At 42.3% G+C, this 22,127-nt stretch overlaps 2 protein-coding genes and 1 long non-coding RNA gene across 11 annotated transcripts in view; 2 read left to right on the plus strand and 1 right to left on the minus strand.

The window, feature by feature from the left end:
* hells (helicase, lymphoid specific) overlaps window positions 1-392 on the plus strand; it is a 103,649-nt gene extending 103,257 nt beyond the window's left edge. For all 5 annotated transcript variants that reach the window (XM_088420668.1, XM_088420669.1, XM_088420672.1 and 2 more), the window contains one exon: window positions 1-392. This exon is cut by the window's left edge and continues 160 nt beyond it. The gene's annotated coding sequence lies outside the window, so the exon portion shown is untranslated.
* The window catches only part of LOC148420557 (uncharacterized), an 11,982-nt gene extending 1,939 nt beyond the window's left edge, over window positions 1-10,043 (minus strand). For 2 of the 5 annotated variants that reach the window (XR_015866299.1, XR_015866296.1), the window contains exons 1-2: window positions 8,495-8,802; window positions 3,369-3,841 (exon numbers count right to left, since the gene is read on the minus strand). This is a non-coding gene — a long non-coding RNA (uncharacterized LOC148420557). Of the gene's footprint in view, window positions 1-3,368; window positions 3,842-7,417; window positions 7,697-8,494; window positions 8,803-9,772 lie in introns of those variants that run through there. The other 3 variants (XR_015866297.1, XR_015866298.1, XR_015866300.1) reach the window with 3 other exon arrangements.
* LOC148420558 (uncharacterized) lies at window positions 2,185-3,984 on the plus strand. Its single transcript, XM_088420674.1, has 2 exons — window positions 2,185-3,451; window positions 3,530-3,984. The coding sequence occupies exons 1-2, from the start codon at window positions 3,242-3,244 to the stop codon at window positions 3,677-3,679; spliced, it is 360 nt and encodes a 119-aa protein (XP_088276800.1). The 5' UTR covers window positions 2,185-3,241; the 3' UTR covers window positions 3,680-3,984.
* Window positions 10,044-22,127: the final 12,084 nt, after the last annotated feature.

Below are 22,127 nucleotides of genomic sequence, written 5' to 3' on the forward strand. Positions count from 1 at the left end.
ATTGTTCACCTTTAATTTTTGCTGATTCAGTTTCATCATTGTATTTTTTGTAATGATTTTGTCTTCTGCTTCAGTACACACTGAGTGTAAAAAATCTATGCAATTTTCTCACCATTTACTCTTCAGAACACTACACCGTTAAAGCATAGCAATCACATTTGCATGTGTAGATTGACAAAATAAAGGCATCATTATTATTTTTGGAGTTATAAAGTACCTACTGCTTTAATTTGGATGCTTTAATGCCATCAGACATGTAAAGCTTGTTAAGATGAACAACTCCTATGAAATGATTTCCATTCAAATAATCCATAAATGTGTGGTACATTAATTCAATTTTTTTTTTTAATTGTGTAACATTGTTTTTCCCTCAATAAATATGAATTTGAGTAGCATGCCTTCACATCTTATGCAGTAAAGTGCTGTTTTGCATATTCTCATTTATGTAGGGTCTTTGTTTTTAAATGAATCATGTAAGCAAGCATAATTTGAATTGTATGTAATAAGGTCTTACAATTTCTCATTTACACAAAGATTATACAGTGTGAAACTGATATAATGGGTGGGCAATCCATTTTTCCCCAAACTGGAAGTGTTCGGGTTTTCCAAAAAACATATTGGAATCACATTTTCTATATTAAAATACAGTCTTAGATACAGTTACCATTCACAGATAGCACAAAACTGCTGAAGAGCAAACAGAACGTTTAGTGGTTTTTGCTTTCCATTGTTAGTTCATTCAAGTTATTCTTATTCAGCCACTTACTATTTTGTCCTGCATTTCACTCACATGTACCATACACATTTTTTACTACTGACAATACTAGTTTAGGTTAGGGCAGTGTAAGCACAACTGTTTGAAATCTACCGGTGTTTAAAAAAATGTATATAATTTTATTTTTCTCAACTCCTTCCAGTGAGCACCGATAAAAAAAAAAAAAAAAAATCATTTTCTTTTTCCCAATTCCTTCCAGTGAGCAACAATTTAAAAAAAAATCTATTTACTGATTTTCTTTTTGTCAATTACTCAATTCCTTTTCTTTTTCTCAATTCCTTCCAGTGAGCACCAAGTATCACTATCGACTAAAAAAAGTGTGTAAAGAGGAACTGGGCCACCCCTCAAATGGGGATAATCCAAATATAATTGTCGCTCATTGAAATGCTTTGGACTTGGGGGGGAAAATGTCTTAAGTCTCAAAGTTCCACAAAAAAGAAAGCATACTAAACCTAAATATACTGTACAACAGAAAACAGGTCTTCCTCAAACACAAAAGGTAAATATGCTCTGCATCTGGAGGAGGAGGCTACAGAGCACTTGGGGAACAGTTCAGGGTATCAAGGTCTTAGCTACAGTCGGGTATTGTTTATTTTTTTTAACTTAATGACTTAAAACGATACAAGTCCGTTTTGCATGGTGCTACGTGAGGATCTTTACCACTTCCTCACAAATGCCCCAAAGGATTAAAATTTGCAGAAATGTGAATGTTTACTGCAAGTCGATTAAACGTTTACTCCTAAATTAGGGGCCTTGTAAAAGTTTACATCTATCCAGGCACAGCAGACGCTGCACCAATGCACCTGCGGATCTCCCGTTCCATCCTACCATAGAGAGAGAATGGGTGTACAGCAGCCATCAAACGAGATTGACAGGAGAGATAAGAGCAAGCCCCGCCCCCTTTGACTGCTCAAAAAGCGGAAGTCCCGCCCCCTTGACCCCTTGACCGTTAGGTCATGACCTGTAGTGACCGTACATGTTCATAGGTCCCGCTCCGAATGTGGTCGTTCAAAAAACCGGAAGTCCCGCCCCCTTGACCCCTCGACCGTTAGGTCATAACCTGTAGTGACCGTACATGTTCATAGGTCCCGCACCGGATGTGGTCGTTCAAAAAACCGGAAGTCCCGCCCTCTTGGCCACCCCTTTGACGTCCGTTAGTAAAGTGACCGCCCGCCCTCCCCCCTGACCGCCCTCCTACTTTTTTGAAATAAAAAATACAAATATTTAAAAATAATTTAAAAAATAATAAAAACATAAAATACAAAATATATATTAAAAATAAAATAATAAAAAAATAATAAATAAAAAGTCCCACCCCCCTTTTCTTACCGACCAATGAAAGCTTGACCCCCCCCCCCCCCTTTTTACAAAAACGAAAACATTTTTTCAAAAAAAATCGCCGGGGGGTCCGGCCGCCTCAACTTGGGGCCACTTTGTCTTTGTCCGTTTGCACGACTGGCAGAAAAAGGGGATTTTCCATCCATTATGATTTCTGAGACATGTTTTTCCATCCGAATAGGATGTACATCGTCGTCAGAGGTTTCTCCCCCTCGGAAGGAGCGAATGATTTTACGCCGTATGCAACAACCGCCATTCAAAGCTCTGGAGCAACACTGGCCCTTATCAGCGAGCACCTCCTGGGGTTTCATCTTTGTCTACAAGTTAGGCGAATTATGTTTGTACATGCGTGATGATAAGAGTGCTGCGAGGCCGATTCTTCATACGATCAATTCGAATGATTGGGGCGTCTTGATACAGCTGATACCCACGTTTTTGCGCAAACATCACCAAAGTATCGACGCCTGGGAGGATTTGGCTTTTGTCTGGATTTCTAAAACCACAACTACAAGCCACTGGTTTTGCAAGGTGAGAATTGAACCATCACTCAGTTTGGACGACCTGATTTTCACTTTTGAAACGTTCAACAATGAATGCGGAGTGTTTGTGGAACTCTTGAGCCTGCCATTATCCGAACGGCAAAATAAAATGGCCGAATATGCTGATAAGATATCAGAACTCTTCTTGAGCTGCCGCCTTTGGCTGAACGAGGTGGATGTGGAGAAAAAAAGAAAAACGATGTAGCGCCTTCCAAAGGTGACCTTCCCCGAGTTTTTTTTTTTTTTTCATCAGAACAAGTCTCAACATGCATAAAGATGACCCTTCCACTAGGAACAGGCTGATCATGCCCCAAGGTCAACCTCTCTAAGGGCGATTGTTTTTTTATGAGAGAAAAACATAACAAAAAACATGTTATCACTCTACTACTGGCGGCCTATGCTAATTTGGGGGGCGTCAACCAAACCTTCTTCCAAAGGATGTGTTATAAGCGTTTGAACATAGACTATCCCACATTTCTACTAAAAGTCGATAACCGGCGACAATGGCTGCCCTCTATCCCGGGAAAAGCATCGTGCTCAGTACGATGATTACGATGCGATTTCGGGCGAACCTGGCCGAGAGGTCGAGATGAGGGGCGGAGATGACCCTGACCCCTCTGTGGAGGGGGTGGAGGCTGATGATGATGACGTGATTTGCCTTGGCAATTTTATACGGCCTATCCCACTGGTAACTCTGGACTCGGACTCAGACCTACCCGATAAACAGCAGCAGTCGCCGCCGCAGCCGTTAGGAGGCCTGACGTCTTCTGAGGACAAGCCATCAGCAGAGCCTGGCCAGGTGGATACATTAACGTCTTCTCTTCCTTCAAGATCAGATGATGTGTTCTTAACAGCTTATTCTTCTTCCTCTAACAAGAATGTGCTTCCACCTCCTGAGGAGAAAACAGCAGAAGCATCTCAACCTCTGTGGGGTACAGAAGGTCACCCTGACCTACCTGAATTATCATACTTCAGCCCGTACCGTCGGCCAAATGGCCTACCGCTGTACCTGCACCGATCACCTTGACGTCTTCGCTGGCGTGAGGCCTTTTCTCCAGAGGCCGGTACACAGTCCCTTTGGGTCAGCGCATTACCGAGCCCCGAATCATCGGGAGAAGAAGAAGAAGAAGAAGCCGTCTCATCTTTGTAATGGCAGGTGCAGGAGGAGCAGTAGCAGGAATCAGATGACCTTGAGCAAACAACATCATCAGACACCACTCACGTGAGTGACGAGAAGCTGGTTTGACCTTTGCTGAAGAAGAAGGTTGATCATTGGATCGGTTTAGTTGACTATAACTGTATAAAACACGCGGTTAGTCATCTTTTAGCTCAGTGGTGTCCAAAGTCGGTCCTCGAGGGCCGCTGTCCTGCATGTTTTCCAGGTTTCCTTTCCTGACACACCTGATCCAAATGATCAGGTTCGTTATCAGGTTTCTTCTGAGCTTGCTGATGAGCTGATCATTAAAATCAGGTGTGTCAGGAAAGGAAACCTGGAAAACATGTAGGACAGCGGCCCTCGAGGACCGACTTTGGACACCCCTGTTTTAGCTCAAGCCTTGCAGAGATATATCAAAAAAACATGTCATGGCTGCACTGTAGGCCATCCTAGTCAAAAGCAGCATTCGTGTCTATTTGTGCATGAGGTAGACGTCTACTTAGCCAACCACTTCAAAGGTGTGAAAGACGAGCTCTACACAGAGAATTTCATACCTAGTATTATTAAAACACGGACTCTGTACCACCTCGAGCCAGATTATGAGAAAGTGAAGACTGTGGCCGACACAGTTTTACTGGAATACGCTCAAGAAAGCAAGGTCTTTGAGCTCTTATTTGAAGTAACATCACGCGGCGGGGAAGGCTCTCTCTCAGACCAGGCTGTAGCCCAACTCGAAGAGTTTTACAATGCACCTCGTTAAAAACAAAACAAAAAACAAAATGGGTTATATTATGAGAAAAATCTTCCTTCGGCATTACTATGAACTGCCTAATTGGTCTGTTTTTTTGGATTTATATATTTATAATTTATACAGGATGAGCCGTCCTCGGATACAACTTACAAAGTCATGACAGCGCTCATGGCAAAAGTCAGGGGGTATTCACCTGAGGGGTTGTGGGAAAAAATGGTGGAAAAAGTGGGGATGGAGGAAGGTTTTGGTGGCCTAGTTGATACAATTAAAGCGTATACAGTGTTATGGTGTGCTGAAAGGCCTTCAGCGGGCCTAAATTAACCTTTATAGCCCTGTTTATCGACTGTGTAAAATACCGTCAGGAACACAATATACCTGTAGACATCCCCGCTGCAGCTAGAGCATTTCAAGATTTTATTGAGAAGAAAGCGACACCCATTGTGGTATGTCAGGTGGTCTCCCTCATTACTCGTCAAACCTGACATGTTTTTTCTTGTGCTGCTCATTTTTTTTTTTTAGTTCACCTAGATGAGAAACCTACATGTATCCTCTTTTTTAATTTTACTCGATCATTATGTTTTTATTTTACCTAGTTGAGGAACCTACTGTCATGTGTGGTTGGGGTTTGTTGTTTTCTTTGGGTTTTGTTCATGTTCCTAAGTTCTAGTTTCAAGTTTTGTTTTCCCCTGCATCTCCATTTGCTGTCTCATTAGTTTGATCTTGTCCACCTGCCTGTTTACCTGCCCTCCTTCGCATCCAATCAGCTTCCCCTGCCTTTCGTCTCTCCCCTAGCTGTGTCGTGTCGTCTCGTTAAGTGTGTAGTCTATTTAAGTTCCCATTTTGCATTAAATTCTTGTCGGGTCATTGTTTATTTTCCGCGCTGCCTGGTCCTTGTTGTACGTCTTCCCCTTGCTGTCTTGCCTCGCGCTGCCCTGATCCCATCCTTCCCGTGCTGCCTCACGTTCCTTGTTGCCCCCAGTAAGTTTCAGTTTAGCGTTTTTGTTTGTACTTTGAATTTTTCGTTTCTTTCAACATAGCCTTTATCATTAAATCACCCTCACTTGAGCCTACCCCAGTCTGTCCTGCATGTTATTGGTTCCGCCTTTCCCGCATCCCGCACCTCCTCAAACCGCCATGCCCCGCCGTGACACCTACATGTATCCTTTTTTTTTTTTTTTATTTTACTCGATCATTATGTTTTTATTTTACCTATTTGAGAAACCTACAGGTATCCTTTTTTTTTTTTTATTTTACTCGGGTGTAACTAAAAAAATAGCCATTCTGTTGATTTCATTCATCAAATCCATTGTAAAAAACAAATAGAATATTTTGTCTTCACATTGTGATTTGTTCTTACCTATGAAACAATAAATATAAAATAAATAAAATGGTGGAAAAAGCATTCATTCAACCTCTCTAAAGTATTTTATTTAGTTGTGCACCATATCCAAAGGAATCCCACGCCTGTTATCGTGCTGCCATTCAAGACCAAAACAATTGTCTTGTTTTTTTCAAGGGAATCCCGCGCCTGTTATGGTGCTACCATTCATGACCAACACATTTTTTTTTTTTTTTGGTCCCGACCTCGATGAGGCATCAGCTGCATGGCCTCCTGGGACTTGTAGTCGTTTAATGTTTGTAGGAACGGTTTCTTTATAAATGCTTTAACCCACGACCGTATTAGCCATAAATTAGTTGACGATGGCGGCGAAGACGTTGAACATCCTGCTACTTTTAGAGGTGTAGAACGATTGCATAGAGGGGTACGAGATGCTTTGGGGAAAAAACTGAAACGGGGCCAAGTGAAGTCTTCCCTGTCTGAGCAAGATGCATATACTTTACACAAGCCTGCTCGACTTAATTTTCCCCAAAACATAGTTTTTGTCAAGGGCCCTTTAAGACAATTCCAAGCTGATCTAAGCGACATGCAAGCACTAAGCAAATACAACGACGGCCACAAATACATATTGACGATTATCGACGTGTTTTCCAAACTTGCATATGCAAGGGTCTTGAAAGGTAAGACGGCCGAGGCGGTGGTCAAAGCGTTTGAGTCTGTATTCATGGAGAGCGGCGTACCGAAAAAAAATACAGACCGATAATGGAAAAGAGTTTTTTAACAAGTCTTTTGAAAAATTGATGAAAAAATATAACATTTGTGGCGAGGCGAAGAAACCACACGTTGCTGTGTTAGTGGAGATCTTTACTCCTCGCATGCCATCACAAAACTCATACAACAAAGTCCAAAACAGGAAAGACAAAGCCTACAGGATCAAAGCATCAAAGGATCATAGCAACATGCCTACTGGGTGAGAGACATGGTCCTAGTGTCCGCCCAATATTACTCATTTCGCAACAGCCAGCCATTTGACGGCGCAAGTGGTCGAAAGATTCAACAGAACACCGAAGACTAGAATGTGGCGCTATTTCACCGCAAAAAATACACGTCGCGACGTCAACGTCATACAAGACTTCGTGACGAGCTATAATCACAGTTTTCATAAAAGTATCTGCATGACACCCATGCAAGTTAACAAGGAAAACGCCAAGCAGGCTTTTCGCAGCCTGTACGGAGGTATCCGGTTTGAGGGAGTTAAAAAATGTGGAACACATCTTCAAAAGGGGGACATCGTTAGAATCTCTAAATTACGCGGAATATTTGCCAAGAAATACGAACAGACCTTCACCGACGAATTATTTACCATATCTGAATGTGTACAACGTATACCCCCCGTTTATAAACTAAAAGATTACGACGGGGAGGAAATAGAAGGGGCGTTCCACGAGAACGAATTACAAAAGGTGAAAATAACAAAAGAACGAGTGTTTCATGTAGAGAAATTTTTGAAAAGACGTACGGTGGCTGGGGAGCACCAATATCTTATTCGATGGAAGGGCTGGCCTAAATTTGACAGTTGGGTAGCGGCTTCTACGGTGGCCCTGAAGTGCAAATGAAAAAAAAAAAAATACCGAAGCAAAATTAAAAAAAAGCCTCCTGTCCAGATAAAAAGTCAATTTACGCCCAATCAGGTTTCCCCTTCTCGTCCAATCAGTCGTGAGTCCACTTTTCCTTCCCGCCCCCACCACTTCCGGTTTGGTCTTAAAATAATAGTGTTTCTCGAAATTTTGCATGCGTTTGTGAAAATGTTGTGCGTGTTTGCGAAAATGTTGCGTGCATTTCGTCTTATGTTTTTTCTTTTCTTTTTTTGCGTTTTGTTTTTGAATTGCGTTTTTCTTTTTGTTTTGTTTTGTCTTTTGAAATGCGTTTTTCTTTCTTTGTTTTGATTCTCGAAATATTGCGTGCATTTGTGAAAATGTTGCGTGCGTTTCGATTTTTGTAAAAAGTTTTTTCTTTACTTTTTTGCGTTTTGTTTTTGAATTGCGTTTTTCTTTCTTCGTTTTGTTTCGTCTTTTGTAAATGTGTTTTTCTTTTTTCAATTTTGCTTCGGTATTTGTTTTTTTCATTTGCGCTTCAGGGCCACCGTAGGCTTCTCAGGTGACAGCTCTTTAAAAGGAGTTTCACACACACACACACACACACACACACACACACACACACACACACACACACACACACACACACACACACACACACACACACACGCACACACACACACACGCACACACGCACACACACCCCAGCGTTTGAATTAGGAAAGTGCGGCCTGACGTCACATCCGTCCCCATTGCAGGACTGCTATATATGTACATATATAAAAAGATAAGACAACGACACCGTTCTTCAAAACCTGTCATGGATCCGACGAGTAAAAAAGGATTTTATGTTACTTTGACGTTGAACGCCAGTAAAGACGTCTTTACCGACAATAGCATATCAGAGTTTAGAGTTAAACTGGCTCAGCACATAGATTTAGAAGAGGACTGGGAGGTAGGGATGACAGACATTTCATATCCCTCCACAATTTATAACTTACCCGTCCAATTTGCGACTTTTGATTGTCTGCCCTTGAACGCTGAAAAATCCTCACGGGCAATAGCCCTAAGCGTGAAAGGAGGGGTCTTTGACCGCCTGGAACAACTGGCTCATGAAATAAACGTTACTCTGAAAATAAAGATAAGTAAGGACATACAATTCCGTTAGGACGACGCCTTACAACGATTTACCGGGCGGAGTGGAGAGGGACATAAAGTTTTATTCACAGGTACTTTGGCCTATATCCTGGGCATGGTACCTAATCAATGGTTCATGTTAAAACCCGATGCCTCATCCTGCCGATTTAAAGGGCAGTCAGTACCGTTTGTACGTATATACGGATGTGATTCAATACCAAGCGGTAGGCGATTCGTACGCTCCTTTGTAAAGAACAGTGCCCTCTGAAGGTAAATACGGCGATATTGTATTTAAATCCTTCAATCCTGTTTATTACCTTCCCGTGAACAAGAAACATATAGAACAAATAAGAGTGAGCATAAGGAGTGACCAGAACGAACCCTTCAATTTTAAATACGGCAAAGTGCTCATCACCCTGCATTTCAGACCAAGATAAAATATGTACCGCTTCATGGATTATTCTGAGAGTCAAGCCTGCGGGTCCTTCTCGGGTTATCACGGCACTCCTGTTCAATACGGTCGAGGGCTCGGGTCAATTTTTGCAAAGATTTCGTTTCGTAGCCCCCCTGGTAAGAAAAGGCTTCAACGTAGCCAAGCCTCATTTACAAACGGCCGCCAAAGGTCTGGTAGCGGATGTGGCCGGACGTGTGATGGAGAGATTACATCGTAAATACCGGGCTCAAGGGGGTTTGGGTTTAATGGTCCTAGCGCGGAGGCCGATGAAACGCCCTGCGGGACAGCGTCTCGGACCGCATAAAAAACGAAGACGCGCTATAAAAAAGAAGACAGTTTCAAAAAGGAAGCGCTGAGGCTTCGCTGAAGGCTGAAGCAACGCTGACATTTTCTCTTAAAAAATGGCTCTTTTGCATTACAAATCGCAAGAGTGCGGTTTGAGTGAACTGGATTTGTTTTCCAGCCCGCTAACTCAACTTTCTGTAGAACAAAAACAATATGTGGAAATACGCCCTCTGGCGGCCATTACCCAAAACGGCCCCCTGGAGTTTTTAATCCCCGGGGATGGATTAAAATATCTGGACCTAGCCGATACCCAGCTGCATCTGCGTCTAAAAGTGACGCATCGGGACGGTACTGACCTAGCGCCTAATGAGCGCGTCGGAATTATAAATTACCCCTTGAATACCTGCTTCTCCCAGGTGGACATAACGTCATCTCACAATCAAGCGCCACCCACTCCTACAGAGCCATCATCGTAGCCCTGTTGAACTAATCACTGGAATCTTTAAAAAGTCCATTTGTCGCCGCCATGTTTAGCAAAGACAGTCACGGATGTCCGGGAGAACATTGGCTGGCTTTAACGCTGGAGAAGGATGGCTCATCTACTTTTTTCGATCCGTTTGGATTTCCCCCCTGACTTTTTTTTACTACCCGACGAGTATTAAACATTTCTTGGAAAAGTGTGCAAACCGAATCGTCGACCACAATCGCCAACTACAACACAAAACGTCAAGCATCTGCGGTCAACACTGTGTGTACTATCTGACGTTAAGAGGATGTGGAATGTCTTACCAAAAAGTATTAGAATGTTATCATGATGACGTCATCGCTAATGATGCGATGGTAACCGCTTTTGTGAAAAGACGGTGGCAAGAGTCACCTAAGGCATTGTTTTCTCCAATTTAAAAAATGTCATTGTCTATAACAAGTATGGTTGTCCAATCTTTTTTTATTTGATACAGAATAAATGCGATACAGAATATGGATGTCTGTATTTTTTCTTTTACACATACATAGCACCTTTGTTTAATACTCTAACCATTTCACGGTTTTGGACAATGTTTTTTTTCCTTCTTTCTTCGGGAGTTGCCGCTCGCCAACTCCCGCGCTGCCTCCTCCTCCTCCTCATCCTCCTCCTCATCCTCCTCCTCCTCTTCGTTTTTCCATGTCTTCTCTCGACGAGACAACTCTCGCGCCTCCTCTTCATTTTTCAGCCGCCTCAATTGTTCACACGCTTGGCGGTTAGACATGGCGCTCTCGGGTACATTGAGCTCCGAAAGGGTGCACATGAACTCCTCCCAGCCGTGAGGCTGAAGTGTTTTGACCTTTTTAGTGCTATTAGCCATCAGATGTTTCAATAAATCAACCATATGAGAACCTCTCAGCGGCTCCCCTCTGAAGATAAACTCATGACGCCAGGTCCATCCTCTTTCAAAGTCTTCTAATTGTTTCAGCACATAAGAGGCGGAAACGGTGAGATCGGGCTTGCAAGATGTCGTTTCAACTCGCATCGCCCACCTGTTCCGGCCTTTCGCCATGAGGGGGTTCATGATCTTGGAGGCTTTCTTGCGGAAGCGTCAACCTGATCGGCACTTGGTCCTTCTTGTCTTGTTGGATGAGTCCTAAATAAAGTTGCATCAGAGCTTGATATTTTTTAATTTTGTCATATTGGTTCAGAGAGTTATATTCCAACACCTTCTTCATTCTTAAATCCAATTCATGTTCGGCCGTATTGCGGATGGTGGGGGAGGGTTTGCTGAGTCGCTCCAGTTGACGGGGGGAAACGAGAAACATTTTTTCAGCCTTATCTATTAACAGGCCTCCGACAACACTCCCCAAAACAGGGGCGAGGGCAGCCAACAGCGGGAATATAAAACCACACTTTTGCACCAACACAGTTCGTTTTTTAGCCAAACTTTTCTTTTTATCGGCCAATAGTCTGATGAACTTCTTTTGCTTTTTCAGTTTCTTGAATTGTGATCGATTTAAAGGTATGTGTCCTTTTAGCACAGGGGTGTCGAACTCATATTTATCGGGGGCCGCATTGAAGTTATAATTTTTGTCAGAGGGCCGGTATAATTGTTAAATCAAATCAATTTTAGGTGTGTTTGTCACACTTCTAACTAATAATCTAACTAATAGCCCAGTAAAAACTGCTCAAAAGAGATATTGGGAACAAAAAATGCTTGTTATTTTTACCTCCAAATTTTTAAATGTTGAGGACAACTTTGCAAATTTAGTAATTTAACCAGAAATTTGAAGTTTCCCCAGGATTTCGCGGGCCACATAAATTGATGTGGTGGGCCGGATCTGGCCCCCGGGCCTTGAGTTTGACACCTATGTTTTAGCAGGTTCAGCGCAATCTCACAGAGTGCCTTCACCAAACTAGCGGGACCTCGTAAAAGTATGTGTTTACGTCTCTTGGGCTTGGCGTGAAACAGCTTCTTGATAAGATGAGCCTTTATTTTTAAAAGTTTTGTCATCGTATTTTGTTTTGGGGGATGCAAACGATGGGCCACTGACTGGTCAGTACACCCGATCTCTATCCGTAGTGTTCTGGACAGGTAGGCGTCAGATCCACCAATAAATAGCCGTGGGCGTCTTGAGTGGCGTCTTCAAAACTTTCCAAAAAATACGTTTTATTTGAAGGCAAAATCTGATTTGTTAAAATACTCGTCTGTAACTTATCTCGGGGTTTTTTAAACAACACGATATAATTACTGTTTAAACTGATGGTACGGCTATACTTCCCTTGATGGAAAATGTTTTGGGTCAACAAGAGGATGCTCATATTCCTGTGATGTCTGTACTGCGTGAAAATTTTCACCACCTCAGGATGCTCAGAGGCTTGAAAGATGACATCGTCCATGATGATCAGATGACTCTGAAAGGCTGGAAACAAACTTTCAAGATGACATCGTCCATGATGATCAGATGACTCTGAAAGGCGGGAAACAAACTTTCATCCTCAAATGAATCAGGCAGACCTTTGACGAATTTGATTTTTTTATTCAGTTTTCGAAGGTCGTTGTACAGCGGTTGATAAGAGGTATAAATCCATATGATGTTGTCAGGAGCTTTCTTTATCACATGATCAACATTTTCTAAAACGCTCTTCACAAAATAAGTTTTACCGCACCCGCTAGGACCCGCCATTAAACAAGAGAAGGGCGGTTCTAATCTAGGATCAGTGTCAATCAACTTTGTCAAATTCCAATTTTTTTTTACAGAAAAAAAATGCATACACTATAGTAACCAAATGGAAGACTTGTACCGTCTGCCAAATAACGGCGTTTGTCATGCACCACCCGGACGTTTTTCATGAATGATGCGTTTTTTAGGTGAAAACCTTTTTTGTCACACCTTTGATAGTGTGCTGAGGTGTCTCAATCGCCCCTGAGCGGTCATCTGCTGCATAGATGTACCGTTCGACCAACTCCCTAACACTATCAAAATTGATGCTTTGGGAACTCTCGAAGGACTGGGTGATGCCTTTCACTTTTATCACCGTTTTCTTGTCCCTCCTGGTTTGGGCCCTGCGAAGACAAATTCCTGGATACTGTCGTTATTCAACTGTAAGATAAACTGGCTGATTTAATAGTGCAACAGCTTTGCTTTATGTATTTTAATTGTTACTTTTCAGGCTGATTCATTAGTACAACAGCTTTGCTTCATGTACTCTAACTGTTACTTTTTCAGACATCACAGCGCCTCTTTATCTCATAAGTGTGTGTGTGTGTTAAAAACAATGTCAAGGTCAAGGCCTGAATCGCAAGTTATCTGCAAGTTCTGCCACGGTGCACAATGCTCATGTTGTGTGACGGTTGGAATGTGAGACCCCCACACCTCACTAACAGTTTTTTAATACAAAGACTGCAGTCCGAAAGCTCGGAGAGAGAGAGGGAAGAGAGACTTTGCAACGAGGCTGACATGGTCACGCTTTCTTTCGAGCTCTCTCCACTGCAGTGGTAAAACTTAATCTCTGACTCCTGTGTTGTTATTTACACCTCTCCTTGGGTCATTTGTGGGGTATCGAGCCCACTTCAAACCCAACATTTCAAACCCAACATCAACTCATCCGCCAAATCGCCCTGTTAATCCCCCAGCTCCAACTCCTTCTCCTCCTCCCTAACTGTGTAGATCAGGCTGTCGGTGTCCGTGTACAAAACCCTCTTTTGCAACTTTTCCATATAGCCGTACATTTTGAGACGTGCGCAGGTGGTGGTCAAACACGCCGCAAATATATTGGTCATCTTGGCAGGCGGGGTCAAGCAACGCTCCCTGTAGCAGTACTGCAGCATGCACATTTGATCGTTGTGGAAGTGAATGAACTTGATCTCGTACAGCCCTGAAAAAAGACATTTAAAAAATTTGTCGGGTTTGGACACAATCGCGGTTTGTGTCAAATTGTCGCGCTGCCCTAATTTTCCCCATAAATTGTTCAGGCACAGTTTGGACACCTGTCTTTTTCCGGGGTTTAGATTAATTTTGGAAGCGTCTAATTGAATTGTTTGATGGGTTTTGTAGTCAGCAATATATTTCTCCCGACCGGCCTGGTCGACGACGGAAGGATACCCCGACGCCTCTTGCTTCCCCTTGAGAAAGGTGTGCATGTACCCTTTGAAAATTTTATCGCTGATCAATTCGAAATGCCACACCTCTGAAATGTGCACCACAATGTGCCCCAGATCGAGGGCCTTTGTGAATTCGGGCGTCACCCAAACCCTGGTCAAACACCTCTGCTCGGGACACATGCATGCACGGACTTGCCTGGTTGTTCATTTAAGCGCAGGTTCGACAAAGTGTAAACACTAGTTTACCTTTCGCCGTTTTGTAATAGAGCAGGGGCAAATAGAGACCTTGAGGTGGATTGACCGTGGCTCTGATGAGTCTGAAATAGAGGCGGGGGTCATCAAAATTGCTGTGGATGATTGTCGGATGTCCCACAGGATACCTACAAGTGCTGTTGATATACGGGTTCAAGGAAGTGACGTCCACGTACAGCACACGTTCGTCAGGTGTCGCTGTGTAACGCAACACATAGGGGGTAGTTCTCCCCCCGAAAAGGGCTTGACGGGGGTGAAGAGGCTGTGGAAATTGTGAATGACTCAGAAACTCTCTCACCTCGGGATGTATTTTTTTCATACGAACCCACTCGTGTTCTTGCATCACCACCAGCGTCACACCCTTTTCCCTTCTCAACGTTGCCAGCTTTTTTTGACTGGCTTCGAACTTTTCTTTTTGTCATGGGGCATCGTTGCTCAAGGTCAAAACATTCCGCACAGCCGTGATGAAAACATCCTTCGAATTCCCACAGTATTTTTTTCTCGTTAGATTCGGAGTAACCGTCTACGTAGTGACCAGCAATTTGCACTTCACCGCTGTTCTGAGCGTGTCTGATATGCACATTTTGGCTGTGCATTACCTACTGCAGGTATTGAATGGACTCGTGTGAGAAAGTTTGTGACACCCATCTGCATCCAAGAACGTTTCAAAATCATTGTAAATGATCTGTTTGCAAGGAGGTTCAGCCTCCATGGGCTGAATGTAACAACGGTGGGGGGTGGAAGGCGTCGCATCGCTTTTTTTGTCTAAGGCCTCCCCACAGACAATGCATTTCACCACGGGGCATTTATGTTTTGTGCTGCCCCCCGGTGGTTTGACGTAATAATTCAATAGGCATGCTGTACAATTTTTGTACGTCTCGCAGTTACTGTTTGGTCGCCCCCCCTTCGCTCTTTGTGTTTCGCGAAACAGGCCTTGTTCTGACATACTTTGTTACAGTGTTTACAACGTATTAATTCCAAAGGGCGTTGTTTGCACGTAGGATCCAGGCATATGTGACAATGCCAAGGACAGATACAGTATGTAGTCGCTTGTCCATGTGCCCTCTAAAACAATAGTGACAGACGTAACCGTACCCGAGAAATTTGTTGATCGCCTTTATCCCATAATAGTGTCCATCTAACAACAACAGGTACAAATTGTCGGCTGTTTTGGGATAATGTGTTTCATAGAATGACATGGAACGATCTTCATCCGATCTGTACATGACCACAATTTTGCGTTTGATGAGTCTTTCAAATTTGTCTATGTCCCTCAGGCTGATTGACGTTTGACAGTCGAACCTATCTTGTAATTGGATCGCTCTCTGTCTGACCCCTCCACCTCCTCTGATATCGGTCACAATCTGCACAACGAGTTCAAGCTCTGCATTGGACAAAGCTTGTGTGTTGGATTGGGTTAAATGTTCGAGTAAATTACTGATCCCCTCCTCGAGCTCCACCGGGTCATCTCGAGCCTGGTGTATGCTGTGTACTCGTGCGTCTCTGGTTGAAATTTCGGCCTGAACGATATCGCCGGAGTTTGACAATTCGATTACCTCATGAACCCCTTCCTTTATATTATTTTCGATGGATGTATAATATGAAACAAAATCGGTACTGCCCTCTGGTAGCGGATCATTTAAACGTCTCCTGATTTCAATGTTGTTGAAATTGGGTCTCTTTTTTATCACCCACTTCTTGATGCTGGTGAGACTGCATCATTAATTGGGGATGGGGTGGGTTGTGACGTTACAGGTGGTGAAACCTCATCAACGGATTGCGATGATGGCAATTGCGAGGACCACGGTAAAACCTCATCATCGGATTGCGAGGACCACGGTAAAACTTCATCAACGGATTGCGAAGATAGCAATTGCGAGGACCCTGGTAAAACGTCATCAACGGATTGCGATAATAGCGATTGCGATAACGGTTGATCGGTTAGCGATTGCGAGGACCACGGTAAAACCTCATCAAAGGATTGCGATGACACTGGTGAAACCTCGGCGTTAGACAGAGTCTGTGACCCCACTGCCATTTCCACATCAGCATTAGCTTGATTAAGATGCTCTAGCGCTGATTCCAAAGGGTTGAAAAAAATCCACAAAATCGTCTATTTGGCGGATAGCTTCAAAAGGATCGGCCTCTTCTTCAAACGATGTTTGCGGGTATTGATGTTGTTCTGCCGCAGCAGTATTCATTCCGGCAACTAGCCTCACCAATTGTGACGGTACAGGTTGCGATAAAGGCAAAGGTGACACTGGTGAGACTGCATCAACAGTATCCAAATCTATTGTCTAATCTGATTGTCTTCCATTGTGGTTGCGAGAGCCAATATTTAAAAAACACAAACTTTGTAAAGATGCGTGTCGTTGAAGGTCCCGCTGCTGGTGCTGAGGCTGCTGTTACTGATGCTGCTTTCGCTGCTGCCGTTGCTATCGCTGCCGTCACACCCACACATACACACCACCCGGCGCCTGTGTGTCCTCCTCCTCATCCTCTTTATTATCATCCTCCTCTGTTATCTATACAGGAAATGTACCGGCCATCCCCCACTTCCGTATTTTTTACGAGGCCTTATCAGCGACCTTCAATGCCCCCCCTATTAAATACAAACAGACTTGACTTACTGTGTGACTCCTCAGCATTGTTATCACCTTTGTATGGGTTGGTGGTACCCTTATGCAAAGATGCATACCTAAGGATAGGTTTGAGATCAACATCAAAATAAGCCTCAACCGTAAAATATAAAAATTATGGTTCTTGACATTCAAACCATGTAGAGATCTTAAAAGAAATAAGAAAATATGTATTTTCATTTTAACATGGAGGTGAAGAAAGAAAGAAAAGTGTATTAGCTTTTCAGGCCCTAACCTTTTTTTTGATAGAACGTGTCAGCTGATTAACCCTCGGTATATGGAGAGCTATCCGAAAAGCAAAAAAAAAGTGAAAACACCGACTCTTAAAGAAAACATGTGGGAAAAGAGTATTACCTTTTGCTGGATGGTGATGAGGACGATGAGTCTCAGCAACACTTTGCCATAAGTCAAAGTGGGCCATGACAAATGCAGCGACTGAACCCCTGCGATTTTTTTATTTTTTTTTTAAATAAGTAGGTGGGTTTTGTTTGACTCGCGACTGATTAGGAGGGAGAGAAAGAACAAGAGAGGTCACGTGATTCGTGTTCCAACACAAATCTTCCTCTACCTGGGTTTCATACTCATCTTACTCCTCTTTACGCAACTGCTTGTCAGGAGACCACCGCTGATGACCTTTGGCAACCTTCCATCCACTGTGTCATCCGAGTTGTCCATTTTTAAATGTTTGTGGGGTTTTTTTCCGGACAAAGCGATTTTTGTTGAAAAAAAACTTTTTTTTTTTGTTTTTTAAAAAGGAGGGGGGAGGGTCAAGCCTTCATTGGTCGGTAAGAAAGGGGGTTGGGACTTTTTATTTATTATTATTTTTTATTTTTATTTATTTATTTTAATTTATTTTTATTTTTAATATATTTTTTTATTATTTTATGTTTTTATTATTTTTAAAATATTTTTTTTAATTATTTTTATTTTTTATTTTAAAAAAGTAGGAGGTCAGGGGGGAGGGCGGGCGGTCACTTTACTAACGGACACCAAAGGCGTGGTCAAAGGGGTGGTCAAGGGGGCGGGACTTCCGGTTTTTTGAACGACCACATCCAGAGCGGGACCTATGAACATGTAGCAGAGGTGTCAAACTCATTTTTGTCGAGGGCCATTATGTAGCAAGAACTTCCTTCATTGGGCCGATATGTTGAGGAAACCATGTTAAACTGTCTCTGTATTATTACTGTACACAACAAATTGATGGCTTAGTTGTTTTGAAATCAGAAGTAAAGCAGCCTAGTTTGTTCATTTATTGTTTACATTACTATAACAGAACAAACCAAAAAATCTCAACTTTATTTTTCATTATACATGACAAGCTAAAGTTTTGGAACAGAGTTTAGGATTTAGCCGGATTTGGCCCCCGGGCCTTGAGTTTGACACCTGTGATGTACAGTCACTACAGGTTATGACCTAACGGTCAAGGGGTCAAGGGGGGGGACTTCCGGTTTTTTGAACGACTACATCCGGAGCAGGACCTATGAACATGTACGGTCACTACAGGTCATGACCTAACGGTCAAGGGGTCAAGGGGGCGGGACTTCCGGTTTGGGGGGGGGGGGTCAAAGGGGCGAGGCTTTCTCTTATCTCACCTGTCAATCTCGTTTGATGACTGCTGTACACCCATTCTCTCTCTTACCATCAGGCAGGACGCCAAGATACAGTACTTAAACTCCACCTGGGGCAGGACCTCATGCCCTACCCAGAGAGGGCCCTCCACCCTCATTCCAGCCACTTCACACTCTGCTGCGAACCGCTTCAGTGACAGATGGAGGTCACAGCCTTGAAGAAGCCACCTATCACATCATCCACAAATAACAGAGATGCAAAGCTCTTGAAATTTTATTGTGAAATGAAACAAAGATTGGATGTATTTGCTCTACTTCCAAATGGTATATTTGGCTCAACACTGCTCATCAAAAAAAAAGCATCATACTACCCACCTAGTACTGTATTCATTGAGGCATAATGGTGGCAGTACAATGTTTTTTGCAGGTATTTATTTTTAACCACAGCTCGAATACAATTATGTTGAAAATAGTGGACGTTGTTGGCACGAAACCCTCGTCAAATTTTTTCAAGAACAGCTGAAATTCATTCAGAACTAGTGTTGCGAGCAGCCATAAAGGGCCCTTGCAGCAAGGACTCGTATGTTTGGATAATGATACATTGGAATTTTATTTTATTTTTTTAATGACATGGTTCAGAATAAAAACTTTGATCAATTATGATCTTGAGAAAAATCCAACAATATGGAAAAATCTGGAGGGGAATGACCCCTCCTGCTGAGGGTAATGTATGGCTCCAGTGTAGGTATTGGGCTCTTTGATATTATTCCAACTTTTCATTTACCTTGATGAGTTACAACTGTACGGTAATTATTCTAAGTAAGCGTATGGCCAATATAAAAATACACTTATGTGTGTCGAAACTCGGCTATTGTGGTTGACAGATCAATCACTAGAGGTGTCGATTTGAAAAAAAGAAATAAAAACCTTTAGAACTTTTTAAGTAACCGTTTATAGGACACACCCAAACCTTCGGCCTTTATTTTTTAGGGGGGAAAAAGTGCATTTTATATTTGGGGGATTACGGTATGAGGTACATTAGAACAGCATGTCCAAAGTCCGGGCCGGGGGCCAAATGCTGCCCGTGGTCAATTTCCATCCGGCCCGCAGCCTCCTTCATAAAATCAATAACGTCTGGCCCGCATGGAGAATTAATACTTTGGGTAGCAGCGCTGTTACCTGCATGTGCTAAATGCTGCCATTTCTAGGCTCAATTAGGAACAGCAAATTAGTACAGTATATGAGTAATTGTATGAGCGTCTTATTTTTTAAAATGGTGACAATCAACAAAAGGAGGAAAGCTGAGCTGCAGTGTGACGCAGTAAGAAAATGCTAAGCTTGTTCGGTCGACGTATTTGTGTGAGAAGACATTCTCGGTTATGAACTTAAATAAGAGCCGTGTGAGGACACGGCTACCGAACTCTCACTGACAAGACATCCATACTACTACCATAGAGCCACACCTGGCCTTTGTCCTGCACTCCAGATCTCAGTTTCACCCATCACACTAATTCGGACAAGTCATTTTTCATTTATGATAAGTCTGAAAACATTTTTAAGTTTTCACTCCAGAATAATAACCATTTAAAAACCCAATCAACATTTATAGTTACTAATTTCATATTTTAAATGAGCCCTGCACTTGTTGATATGACTATTACTTGTTCATTTCTCTGTTATTGTGTTTAAAAATTCTATAAATATTAAACTGCCATGGTGAGATTTTTTTTTATGTTTCAAATGTAATTTGCACCTATGAGTACAATTACTTCTGTTCAACTGTTACAAAAAAGTTAGTGTTAAAAAAAGTGAAGTTAAGTGAATGTACAATGTCAATATTTAATGTCAATTCATTTTTGATATGCAATGTTTCAAATGAACCAAAATACATGCTTAAGATAGCTGAAATGAAAATAAAAAAAGCAAATGTTAAACAGAACGACTCGCTGAAATGTATTTCAATTAATTGCTGTTATATGTAAATAACGCCTGACAAGGTTGCCCCGCCCCCTACATTTTTAACACACCAAATCTGGCCCACTTTGCAAAAAGTTTGGACACCCCTGCATTAGAATAACCCATTTGCAGAAAAACATCAAATAAAACATTTCCTTTAGCCACTGGATGGCGCTTTCATTACCATGTAAAATACGTTTGTGGATGTCTTCAGGACTAGCCTCATCAATATTGTTGTCATGTCCCAGCTCACTTGTCTGTCTCTCTCCTGCGGCAACGAGGGGGTGGGGCTGATGGCCGCGCACCTGTGGCTGGCTGAGGCTCATTCCCCATCAAGGGCTTTTTAAGGCCAGCAATCACAGGAGAGCACTACCTTCGACAAGCTCATCAGCAGCCCCGTGAAGTCTTAGTGTTCCTCTAGATGTTTTTTCGCTCACACGTTCTTTTTGGTTGTACTTTGTTGCAGTTGCTCTCCCGTGGTCCCCCTCCCTCGATTGCCTCGCGCTCCCGTTTTGGACTTGATTCAGACCCGTTTGGTCTCACTTTGTTTTGTACTTTGTAGTTTAGGTTGTACTTTGTCGTTTGGCTTTTTTTCCCTTTTTGTTCCACGCTCGATGTGCGCTTTGTGTTAAATAAACTTTTTGTAAAGAAAAAAAAAACTATTTGGAATAGAGTACTATAAACACCTTAATGTTTTTCCTCACAAAATTTTATTTCTAGTCCTTCGATGGGCTCAGCGCAATACATTAAAAATGATATTTTGCTGCCACAGCATAATGCGCTTACCATATTTAAAGGTTGGGATGTTTTGGAGCGTAGGCTGCTGAATGAAAGGAAGGAAATATAAATCACAAAATGTGAACATCCCGCCCCTGTCATATATCTCTTATCTCTTATGTGGTATTAGTAATGATTGTTGAGGTCATTTCAGAGGGCAGTCATCAACAGCACTGTTGGGGAAACAGCAACATGTCCAATGCCCAGAGCCACTCAAGGACCCCTCTCAAAGAGGAAGTTGTGTTCTAGGAAATGTTAGCAGTTGTTGACCTGTTTGATTGACTGAGATAGTTGCTGCATATTATATTGTGCCACACTCACATGCGCTTATCTTTCCAAACACAGTCACACATGTCGAAACAAACGTGCATTTCATACTTTTGGGTTCTGGCCACACACACACCCCTATGCACTTTTGCCCTTTAAGACCGGAACCTTCATGTAACTTAGGGACCGCCTAAGATAATAAAGGAAGCAGACGAGAAGGATGGGCCTTTGTGGTCCTTGTGTAGCATTTGTGGTCCTGAATCATTCTCCTCATGCATGAGCTGAAATATGCCTTCTCTCTTTGTGAGCCATTGGTTTTTACAAATGTATACTCAGGACACCTGACAGCATTTTACATATTTATAAATTAGTAAATAAATAAATATATAAAAATACATATAACTTATATATTTCATATAATCATAGGTTTAGTTTGTAGGCTTAGATGTACAGAATAAAAAGTATGAACATTTACTGTGGTCATACTGTACTTGTGCCCGATTGCCGTATGTATTTGGACGGTACCTGGGACAACAACTGGGAAAAATTCTTGACTTTTCAAAATACTATATGTGTAAATAAACTGTAACACATTCTAAATTGTGACAAATGTATAATGACATGTATGAATCAACAAACACAAATCAACAGTAAGAAAGCATATTGATGGAAGAGTAACATTTGTTTAACATACATGAATAATACATTTATTGGAACTTGATTATTAC

The sequence above is a fragment of the Hippichthys cyanospilos genome, chromosome 8, assembly GCF_059441005.1.
Source record: "Hippichthys cyanospilos isolate Australia breed blue-spotted pipefish chromosome 8, RoL_Hcya_1.0, whole genome shotgun sequence".
Classification (NCBI taxonomy): domain Eukaryota; kingdom Metazoa; phylum Chordata; class Actinopteri; order Syngnathiformes; family Syngnathidae; genus Hippichthys; species Hippichthys cyanospilos.